General features: G+C 37.5%; 1 protein-coding gene and 1 pseudogene across 1 annotated transcript; both read left to right on the top strand.

Moving 5' to 3' along the window:
• Window positions 1–1241: 1241 nt before the first annotated feature.
• The window catches only part of LOC107813157 (uncharacterized), a 44646-nt pseudogene continuing 34108 nt past the window's right edge, over window positions 1242–11779 (top strand).
• LOC142170674 (uncharacterized) lies at window positions 2889–5611 on the top strand. The gene is made up of 3 exons (XM_075232764.1): window positions 2889–4047; window positions 4132–4263; window positions 4337–5611. The coding sequence occupies exon 3, from the start codon at window positions 4970–4972 to the stop codon at window positions 5432–5434; it is 465 nt and encodes a 154-aa protein (XP_075088865.1). The 5' UTR covers window positions 2889–4047; window positions 4132–4263; window positions 4337–4969; the 3' UTR covers window positions 5435–5611.

The raw sequence follows: 11779 nt of genomic DNA, 5'->3' as shown, positions 1-11779 counted from the left end.
TTTGAGCAGATAATTATTGAAAAAATTTTGCCACCAGAAATAAATGATTGTGTTATAAAAAAGGGAATTTGTAAATGGCAATAAAGAAACTTCTCATCACTCCATAAGAATTATTGGAATATTTTGGCCACAAGAATTGATAAAAATGATTCACTAGTTTTTTCAATCTACTTGCCGTTAAGAGCACAAGGGAATAGCAAGGTGATCAAGTATAATTTTATATTAATATTTAAAACCATGTACAAAATAAAAGGTAGCTACTCATAGTTAAGTACTAACAATTGTAGTTAAATATAGTGACAAGTGCCATTTATTTATTTGTTTAGTACAAACATCCGGTGCGGGTAAATTTTTACCCTCGTAAAAATGCTTGCCTTTTAGAATTGAACAGGCAGCGGACGCAACAAAGAGGCAATAAGTGCAAGTAGGGGTGTTCAAACCGAACTGGAAAATCGCACCAAACCGAAAAATCAAACCAAAGAGATTATAAAACCCGACTAGGTTTGGTTTGACTTGGTTTGGTATTGATTAAAAATCCCGAACCAAACCGACATATAAATATATAATATATATATATATATATATATATATATATATATATATATATATATATATATATATATATAAGACTTTATATTGAATTTTCTTTAAAGAATATAGAAATATTTGGGATCCTCTCATGTGTTAACTTTGAAAGCGTACATTAATGAGAAATTATTGTTAGATAAGCAAATAACTATTATGTGTTTATTAAAAAAATTCTCCCACTAGAATATTTTAATAGATCATATGTTTGTCAATTTTTCCGATATTTATTAAACATATAGTCACTTATCAAAACTTTATCTATAACTTTAACAAAGTAAGATTGGAATAACATTCATGTAATAAAAAACCCCGAAAACCCGACAAAACCGAACCAATCCAAACCGATATAGTTGGTTTGATTTGGTTTTGATAAAAATCGAACCAACCCGGTCCATGTATACCCTAAATGCAAGTATATGACTTTTCTTCTTGGGTCATCTGAGCAAAAATTTGCAACTATTCTTGCACCAAATAAATAAATAAAAATTGCAACTATTCCACCTTACATGGCCCGCCCGGGAAAATGATACAACTCGACAACGAAATGTCTTTTGAATAATTCTGGAGAAAATTTCCACAACTTAAAGCTTGGCCACAATTGAAACGTAATCGCCAAACACCCTTTTAATTTGGTAAGGATATATATAGTGAAACATTGACTTCAAGTCTTTGTAATTCTACCCGTATTTTACAAGCTGAGAAATTAATGCCATTGCCTCCCAGAACTTGTATTGAATCACTACATTATAAATTAAAGCTCTACCTTGCACAAGTCCATCAAACAACTGAATTTCATCCTTTAGCCATGATGATGCTTCCCAGAATATTATTTTCTTTACTTCAGTTTTTCACTCTCTTATATCTCTTCACAGTTTCTTTTGCTTCTACTGAGGAAGCAACTGCTCTCCTCAAATGGAAAGCAACTTTCCAAAACCAGAATAATTCCTTATTGGCTTCATGGACACTAAGTGCCAAGAATTCTTCCACCGTCGGAGCGACAGGTTCTGATGCATGCAGGGATTGGTATGGAGTTATATGTGTTAATGGCAGGGTAAACTGGTTGAATATCAGAAATGCTAGTATTATTGGTACACTCTGTGATTTTCCATTTTCATCTCTCCCTTTTCTTGAATATGTTGATCTTAGCATGAACCAGCTCTCTGGCACAATTCCCCCTGAAATAGGTAAACTCACTAATGTAGTTTATCTTGACTTTTCCATCAATCAAATTTCAGGCACAATCCCACTACATATCGGGTCACTAACAAAGCTTGAGACCCTCCGTATCTCTGACAACCAAGTAAACGGTGGAAGAAATAGGTCACTTAAGGTCTCTTACTCAGCTAGCTTTGAATAATAACTATCTTAGTGGTTCAATTCCTGCTTTATTGGGGAATTTGAACAACATGTCTTCTTTGTATCTTTGTAAGAATAAGCTTTCTGGTCCCATTCCTGTTGAAATTGGGAAGATGAAGTCACTTGAGAGTTTATACTTCGAACAAACAATCTTTCTGGTCCAATTCCTTCAGAGTTGGGGGATTTGAAATACCTCACTCATCTGGCATTATACAATAATACGCTTACTGGTTTAATTCCAACTACTCTAGGTGACATAACTGAGTTCAAGACTCTATACCTTTATTCTAACCAACTTTCTGGTCTCATTCCTACAGAGTTGGGGAATCTGAAAAACCTCTCTCTTCTAGATTTATCTAAGAATCAGCTTACTGGTTCAATTCCAATTACGGTAGGTGACTTAAGTGAGCTCAAAATTTTGTACCTTTTTTCTAACCAACTTTCTGGTCCCATTCCTACTGAGCTGGGGAATCTGAAAAACCTCACTGATCTAGATTTATCTAATAATCAGCTTACTGGTTCAGTTCTACTTCATTTGGCAATTTGAGAAACTTGCAAAATCTGAATCTCGGCTCCAACAAACTTTCTGGTTCCATTCCAAAAGAACTTGCATATTTGGATAACTTGGTTATGTTATCAATGAGTGAAAATCAATTTTCAGGCCACTTGCCAGAGCATTTTTGCCAAGGTGGAAAGCTTGTGAACTTCATGGTGAATAGTAACAAGTTGACAGGTCCAATACCAAGAAGCTTGAGCAAGTGCTCGAGTTTCAAAAGAGTTCGTTTTTAATAACAACAGTTTCACTGGGAATTTATCGGAAGCTTTTGGTATCTATCCCGAGCTTCAGTTCATTGATTTGAGTGACAACGATTTTTATGGTGAGCTCAGCAGCAACCGGGGAAAATGCAAGAATTTGACAAACTTGCAGATAGCGAGAAATAACGTTAGTGGTAATTGTTTAACTAAAAATATGATTCTTTGGTCAAAGCTAAAGACAAATAGAAATTCGGGCTACTGATAATCAGGAGACGAAAAAGAAATAATAAACTTTTTAAGAATGACAAATAAACAGTAAATAGGTTTGTATTCCAATGTAATGTTGATGATATCCTCCGTCCTTACAAATGACGAGACCTCCTCCTTTTATAGTTGATTCTAAGTAAAGGAGTAATACCTTAGTCTTAATGAGATAATTATGAGCAATAAATGATATTAAATAAGACGTTACACAATCATTCCTATTTAATACCAATTCTCTAACGTATTGGGTATTTAATATTGAATTTGGACTCCTTTTCGTCATCATATCCATGTCTTCAATGTCTTCTGATCTCTTGACTTTAAACGACCTAAATAGGTACGAAGCTTGTATTATTCGAATTGCCTCTCGTGCCTATTTAGCTTTCCTTTCCCCGTATCTGTTGTCACTCGTGCCTCTTAACTGATCATCATGTTTTGACCATTTGACCAGTCCTCGTGTCATGCCACGTCACCTTCAATGTAAATTCAGTTTTTCCCAATACAGATAGTCCCCCCACTTTCCATTTATTTATCAATTAAATATCTGGGAAGTGGATCTTCATAAAAAGGGAATTTTTGCCGTAATTAATACTATGACAGTACTGACGCTTCAATTGTCCCTTCTAATTAATGTTTTGCATACGTGTCACCTTTTATTTAATGCTCTATACACATGTCACTTTCTGATTGGTTCTGCAATTCTGCGCCCTTTTTTCAAGGCTTCTTCATTCCCACTATTCACGAAGTGATAGTTGCCTTTATTATAGGCTTTCCATCATTACACTTCTAAGTTTGACGGTTGTCATTATAAACATATTTAACCCTCTTTCTTTTGTCTTCTTTTTCATTGATCTTCAACAAACAATTTATTATTCACTTTTGCTTTTTCTCATCTTGTTCACCTATACCACCCCAAATTATTCTGCCATGGAGTGTTTACCTTGACTGCAAGAAGTAAGAAGGTTTTGGTAAACCCCGAAGATGACAAGGATCGAGGGTGGTATTATCGTTACGTTGTTGTACGTACGGTGGATTTGTTGGGTGAAACAAACATTCCCTTCCCTGATAAGTGGAATTTTGCACGTAAGTTTTTCTTTTTCTTACCGTATCTATTTTTTAAGAATTTTGCTTTCTTTTCTAATCTCGTCTCTTTTTGGCTTTTTGTAGCAACCATGGGAGATGTGGAACACGTTCCTAACTTCCGTGGTTAGATAGATTCAATTTTGAAGATTGCGCCTATGGAGGCGAGAACTTGGAAATCAATTTCTCTTTTGAATGGTTGGAAAGTGAAGACCCATGGTATGTATTTCCTTATGCTTTGCCGTATATTGAATTCTTTCTTATTTTAATTCTTTATCCCTCTTTTTATCAGGATTTGGTATCAGGGGTATGACAGCTGAGGTAGTCGTTGCCATTCGAGCGTCTTCAACCGCTTCACTTGATTTGGAAAAGACTCGGGCCACGCTACCAAAAAGAAAAGTTATAGAAGAAAGTTCTGAGAATGAGGAAGAAGAGAATACCTCTTTGATAGCTAGGCCAAGAGCCAGGAGACGCGTCATTGATGGGGATGAAGTTGAAGATACTCCTGCTCGAGCCTCTATCTTCGAGCCAGTTCAAATCCTTTCTGATGAGGATACCACTCCAAGAGGCTCTAATGAATCAATTCGACGTCTCTTTGTTAGTGGTTTTGAGAGTGGAGAGTTTGGACCAGTTCTTGATGAAACTCCCCTCTCTTCTTCTATTCCCATTTCTTCTATTCCTTCTATTCCTTTGACAACCACGAGTATTTCTTTGCCTATTTTATCGACTCCTGTTTCCTTACCTGTTTTGGTTCCCATATCTGCTCCTACTGTCCCTGCTTTGACTCCCACAACTCCCATTGTTTTTACCTCTTCTACTACTCCTCCTTCCATTGTTCCCCCTCCCTCTGTTCAGCATACAGAGGCGGGTTCTAGAAGCAGAGGCATGGCTAGCTGAACACCAGATATTGAAGAACGATCTTGCTATGTGGGAAAGGGAGTATGGACTTCTTGAGGAGAACTTCAACATAGAGGTAAGTTGGGCTTTTCTAAAATCTCGCCGTGATGCTTTGATGGAAGCTACTCAAGAAAACTTTGATTTGCAATCTGAATTAGCCAAAGTCTTAGACACTATTGAAAAAAGCCAACAACCAGTTGATACTCCTTCTCCTGCACTTGGAACTCCTGGGGCAGAAGAGCTTTTAAATAAAGAAGTGGCTACTGCGGCAATTGGAGTTGCAATTCCGGCTCCCGAGGGTGAAAATTCTATGACACAGTCCATGGAAGCTGAAGCTCCCGTGACTCTTGCTTCCCTCGGTGATTTTAACACTCCAGGCCCAGTTGAAACTGCTCCTATTGCTGCTCCCTCAGAAGTTGTTACCGTGCCTGTGACTGCCCCTGAAAATGAGATTGCAACTTCTGATGTTCCAACCCCTTCAGTGACTAGTTGAATGTATTTCAAACTTTACTGTTTTTTTTTATTAATTGGTGGTGTTATCCCTTGGCAACTTTAAGGGATCTTTTGATGAAGTCTCCAGTTATCATAATGGGGCATTTGTAAAAAACAAATATTTTGCTGACTAAGTTTGTACTTAGTCTTTTATATTAAGAAATTTTATCGGTACTTCTATATATTCTATTCTTGCCTATTTATCTAGGACTTATAGAATAGCTTAATATTTTTATCCTTTGAAAATGCTTTATGATTCTTCTCATGGATTATCAACATGAGGCTTATAAAAGAGGGCCCTTTTATTTTATCGACACTTAATGAAGAAGACGTCTCAACTTCATAATGGTGTTATAATATGATGAAAGAAATAGGAATACACATGTTTTGTATGAAACAACTTTGACAAGTTTTTATTCATGAACTTTAACAAGTTTTTTGACTATTACATGTATTAAAATACATCTATAACCTTTCTCGTAACTGTTTTTCTTGTAACAAATTTTTACATAATATAAAATAAACAAGGTTTTTCTTCATAATCTGTTTCAGTACATAGTCATGACCCTATCTTTATATATTATGAAGGGTTTGAGAGGTGACTTCGTTTATGAGTTTGAGAGATGACTCTGTTGTTCTCATGGGAAAAACATTATGATGAATGTCTTGTGTTTGTTGAACACGATGATGAATGCTGAAGACTTTGTAACCTTTTCACAACACTTGTCTCTTTTTGGCCGACTTTTGTTCGATATTCGTATCTGTTTTTCTACACATATCTGTGTATAATATGTAGTCCCCCAAGTGTTTGAGCGGTGAAGTATGAAGCCTCGGGCACTTGTTTATTTCTTTCAATTTGGTCCTTTTCCTGAAACAGAAAAATATACGGGACTCGGAGGTGCGATAATAGATGAAGACTGCCTAACTCGTGTGTATTTCTATCAGATTAATTGTAACCCTGGGCTAAGAATTTTAGAATACTCCATTTTGCCTTGCAGGTCGTGACTCATCATTTGGCACGAGTTAGGGTTTTTGCCTAGCATCTAAAATCGTTAGTAAAATTTTAATAATTCAAAAGAAAATTTTAACATGGTGATACCTGACCGTGGGTACTTTCTCAGAAGTAATATCTCTTTAAATGGACGGCATTCCAATGTGAGGGTAAAACTTTGCGTCCATTGTCTCCAACTCGTATGCTCCTTTTCCCGCAATGTCACGAACTCTGTATGGTCCTTCCCACGTTGGACTTAGCTTTCCTGAATTAGCAGCCTTTGCAGATTGGAACACCCTTTTTAAGCACGAAGTCCCCAATTTTGAAAAATCTGAGGCGTGATTTCCTATTGTAATATCGTTCAATTACTTGCTTTTGTGCTGCCATTTTTATCAATGCAGCTTCTCTTCTTCCTTTAAGCAAATCAAGGTTGGCCCACATCTCTTCATCATTAGATTCCTCTGTTGCCTGAACGTACCGTGTGCTCGGTTCACCTATTTCAACTGGAATTAAGGCTTCCGCACCATAAACCATTGAAAATGGTGTTTCTCCAGTGCTTGTTTTTGTCGTTGTACGATAAGCCCATAGTACTCCAGGTAATATCTCAGGCCAATTACCTTTTGAATCCTGTAACCTCTTCTTCAAGTTGTTGATAATGACTTTGTTTGTGGATTCCGCTTGTCCATTACCCACTGGATGGTATGGCGTAGATGTTATCCTTTTAATCTGCCAACTTTGAAGAAATTCTGTGATTTGAGCTCCTATGAATTGTGGTCCATTGTCACACACGATCTCCTTTGGTGCTCCAAAGCGGCATATTATATTTCGCCATATGAAGTCTTTAACTTTCTTCTCTCGTACCTGTTTAAATGCTCCTGCTTCTACCCATTTAGTGAAATAATCTGTGAGTACAAGTAGAAACTTTACCTGACCTTTTGCTTGTGGAAGTGGACCTACGATATCCATTCCCCATTTTATAAAGGGCCACGGGGCTATAACAGGGTGTAGTAACTCAGCTGGTCTGTGCATATTATTGTCGTATCTTTGACATTTATCACATTTGGACACGAAACTGTTTGCCTCTTCTTCCATCTTAGGCCAATAATATCCTGCTCGAATCAATGTTGTTACGAGTGACCTTCCCCCTGCGTGATTTCCACAATGTCCTTCGTGCACTTCCCTCATCACATATTCTGTTTGAGAGGGTCCGAGACACCTTGTTAGTGGTCCACCGAACATCTTTCGATAAAGATTTCCTTGATATAAACAATATCGAGCGGCTTTTTTGCGAAGCGCATGAGCCTTCCCTTTGTCATTAGGCAAGGTTCCGTGCTGTAAAAAACAATAATTTCATTTCTCCAATCCCATGTTAAATGATTAAAATTTACCTCATTCTTATTAGGTTCGAGAACGGAATGAAATAAATGTATGACTGAAGCATTTGCGTCATTTGCTACGTCAGCCACAGATGCGAGATTAGCTAAAGCATCTGCCTCCACATTCTCATCTCTTGGGATCTGCATTACCTTCCAAGTTTGGAATTGCTTTATTAGTTTCCGTACCTTTTCGAGATATTCTTGCATTCGAGTTTCCCTGGCTGTATAAGTCCCCAGCATTTGATTGACCACGAGTTGAGAATCACTCTTGATTATAATTTGTGTTATGCCGAGTTCTCTTGCCAATTCTAAACCTGCAATTACAGCCTCGTACTCTGCTTCATTATTAGTCATAGAATGACTTTTTATAGCTTGCCTAATAGTTTCACCCGTAGGTGGTATGAGAACTATACCTAGACCTACTCCTCTTACATTAGATGAACCATCAGTGAATAAAATCCAAGTCCCCGGGTTTGCACCATTAAAAACTTGTAATTCTTTTTCTGCTTCTAAATGCATCCCTGGCTAAAATCAGCTACGAAATCGGCTAATACTTGAGATTTTATAGCAGTCCTAGGCTGATAAATGATTTCGTATTCACTTAATTCTATAGCCCATTTTGCTAACTTCCCTGACAATTTATGTTTATGCAAAATGTTTCGTAATGGAAAAGCAGTAACTACAACAATGGGATGACATTGAAAATAAGGTCTTAATTTTCTAGATGCCATGATCAAAGCTAATGCTACTTTTTTTAGTTGTGGATATCGTGTTTCAGCATCTAATAAAGACTTGCTTACATAATAGATAGGAGATTGTTTACCTTGGTCCTCACGGACTAAAACAGCACTTACCGCAACTTCTGACACGGCCAAATAGATGAGTAGCTTTTCTCCTTCTTTTGGTTTTGCCAATAATGGTGGATTTGACAAGTAAGCTTTTAAATTTCTAAGGGCTTGTTGGCAATCTTCGTTCCATTCAAAATGATCTTGCTTTTTGAGTGCGGAGAAAAATTTAAAGCATTTTTCTGAAGATTTGGGAATAAATCTCCCCAAGGCCGCAATTCTTCCCGTTAGCCTTTGGACTTCTTTTTTACTTGTAAGGATATTAGGGATCTCCTCTATTGCTTTGATCTGAGAAGGATTTACCTCAATACCACGGTTAGAAATGAGAAAGCCCAAAAATTTGCCTGAGGCAACCCCAAATGCACATTTTTCTGGATTGAGTTTCATATTAAATTTTCGTAAAATTTCAAATGTAATAGATAAATGAGAAATATGATCATGAGAATGCTGGGTTTTGACGAGCATATCTTCTATATATACCTCCATGGTTTTTCCTAAATGTTCTTGGAACATTTTGGCGACCAACCTTTGATAGGTTGCTCCAGCATTTTTGAGACCAAAGGGCATTACTTTATAACAGTAAGTCCCCCTGTCTGTGATGAAAGAAGTTTTTTCTTCATCACTGGGGTCCATTTTAATTTGGTTGTACCCCGAATATGCATCTAAAAACTCAAAAGTTCATGTCATGCAGTTGCATCAATTAACTGATCTATATGCGGTAAAGGGAAAGAATCTTTTGGGCAGACTTTGTTAAGATCTGTATAATCCATGGAAACCCGCCACTTACCGTTTTTCTTAGGTACAACAACTGTGTTTGCTAACCAATTAGGATACTTTACCTCGCGTATTGACCCAATTTTTAATAGCTTTTGGACCTCATCTTGAATCACCTGATTTTTGAAAGCTCCTTGCTTTCTTTTCTTTTGCTTTATTGGTGTAAAGGATGGGTCTTTGTTTAATTTATGAGTCATCACATCCGGTGGTATCCCTGTCATGTCAGCATGGGACCAAGCAAAACAGTCCACGTTAGATTTTAGAAATTCAATTAACATACCTCGCATGTTTGAGTTTAAATTAGCTCCAACATAAACTTTCCGTTCAGGCCACTGCTCAAATAATATCACAGCCTCGAGTTCTTCGATGGTTGTTTTGATATTTTCATTCTCCTCAGGTTCTTGAATTGTATCAGGTCTCGAGTCTAAATCTGTTTTCTCTCGCTCAGTTGAGGTTTGATTGCTGACACCTTCAACTATTTCCTGTAATTGCTATTTTTCTTTGTTTACGGTGCTCATATCTGTTACAGCATTGATACTCCTGGCTATTTGCTGATCCCCTCGAATTTGACAAATCCCCAACGGTGATGGAAATTTAATAACTTGATGTAGAGTTGATGGAACAACATCCATATCATGGATCCAAGGCCTCCCCATGATCATATTGTAGGTCATTTCCATATCAACTACCTGAAATTTAGTTTCTTTAACAACACCTGCAGCAAAGGTTGTTAGAATTACCTCTCCTTTTGTTACCACACTTGAATTGTCGAAGCCTGACAAGGTATGCGCCTTGGGTATCATTTTGTCTTCAGCTTGCATTTCACGTAATACCCTTAGTAGTATAATATTTACGGAACTCCCTGGATCAATCAAAACTCGTTTTACATTAGTATCATGTACAAGTAAAGATATTACCAGTGCGTCATTATGTGGGGTTATCACTCCTTCGGTATCTGCATCATCGAATGAAATACTTTTATTTTCTAAAACCTGCCGTACCCGTTTCCCGTGTGTAATTGTTACTTTAGAAACCTTGTTGGAAGCTGTGTAGGTTATGCCGTGAATATCTTCTCCCCCACTTATCACATTCACTGTTCTCTTGGGTGAAGGAGGTTTTGGTGGCTCTTGCCTATTTTTCATATAGGCTTGTTTACCTTTTTCACTAAATAACTCAGTGAGGTACCCTTGCTTCAATAGATGATCCATTTCACTCTGCAAGAAACTACATTCTGAAGTTTTGTGCCCGTGATCATTGTGGAATTCACACCAATGATCTGGATTGCGTCTATTTGGATTTGACCGCATCTCTTTTGGCCATCGTACCTTATCTCCCATGCTTCTCAAAATAGCCACGAGCTCGGAGGTAGTGACATTAAAGTTATATCCGTCGAACCTTGCCTTTAAACTTCTGTCATCATCTCGTGACTCTTGTCTGTTCCGATCATTTCTGAATCTTGATGAAGAACCAGATTCCCTGTTCCTCGATTTTTTATCATATTGCTGGCTATCTTGTTTTGACCATGAGTCTTTTCCTGCATGTCCCATATATGGATCGTACCTATTTTTACCTGATCTTTTTTCGGTTTCTGATCTTCTGGAACCGCCCCTTTCTTCATGATGAAACTTAGGTACGGTATCTTCTTCAATTTGCAGCTTCGTACTGTACCTGTTGTAAACATCATTCCACGTGGTTGAAGGGAATTCTCGAAGGCTTTCTTTGAGTCTTCTCGTGGCTTCAGAACTTTTGTCATTTAAATTACTTGCAAAAGCTATTGCAGCCCAGTTGTCAGGTACACGGGGTAGAGTCATTCTTTCACGCTGGAATCTATCAACAAAGTCTCTAAGCAACTCTGAATCCCCTTGTTTGATTTTAAAAATATCTTCCATTCTTTTCTCAACCTTTTGAGCTCCCGAGTGTGCTTTAATAAAAGAATCTGCAAGCTCAGCAAAAGAATTTATAGAATTTTCAGATAAAAGAGAATACTAGGTTAATGCACCCTTGATGAGTGTTTCTCCAAATTTCTTGACCAGTACTGATTCAATTTCTTGTTTGGTCAAGTCGTTGCCTTTCACGCCTGTTGTAAATGCAGTCACGTGGGTCTGTAGTACCATCATATTTCGGGATGTCAGACATTTTGAACTTTTTCGGAATTGGAAGGAGAGTAACACTTGGCTTCTAAGGTTGTTGTGAGTATTTGTCCATGTCTACTCCTTTTATTACAGGCGGAACTCCAGGAATTTGCTCAATACGCTCATTTTGTTCCTTAATCTGTTTCTGCAAGGTTAGTACTAAATTTTGCAAATAGGAATTATTTGAATTACCTGGTCCCCCTTCCTGTGGTTCACTGGTGGTTCCTC

This window comes from Nicotiana tabacum, chromosome 16 (assembly GCF_000715075.1).
Source record: "Nicotiana tabacum cultivar K326 chromosome 16, ASM71507v2, whole genome shotgun sequence".
Taxonomy (NCBI): Eukaryota; Viridiplantae; Streptophyta; class Magnoliopsida; order Solanales; family Solanaceae; genus Nicotiana; species Nicotiana tabacum.
This window is presented reverse-complemented; position numbering and strand designations above follow the sequence as displayed.

Coding starts and splice junctions, on each gene's coding strand:
- LOC142170674 (XM_075232764.1), top strand. CDS start 4,970: ATGTGGGAAAGGGAGTATGGACTTCTTGAGGAGAACTTCAACATAGAG.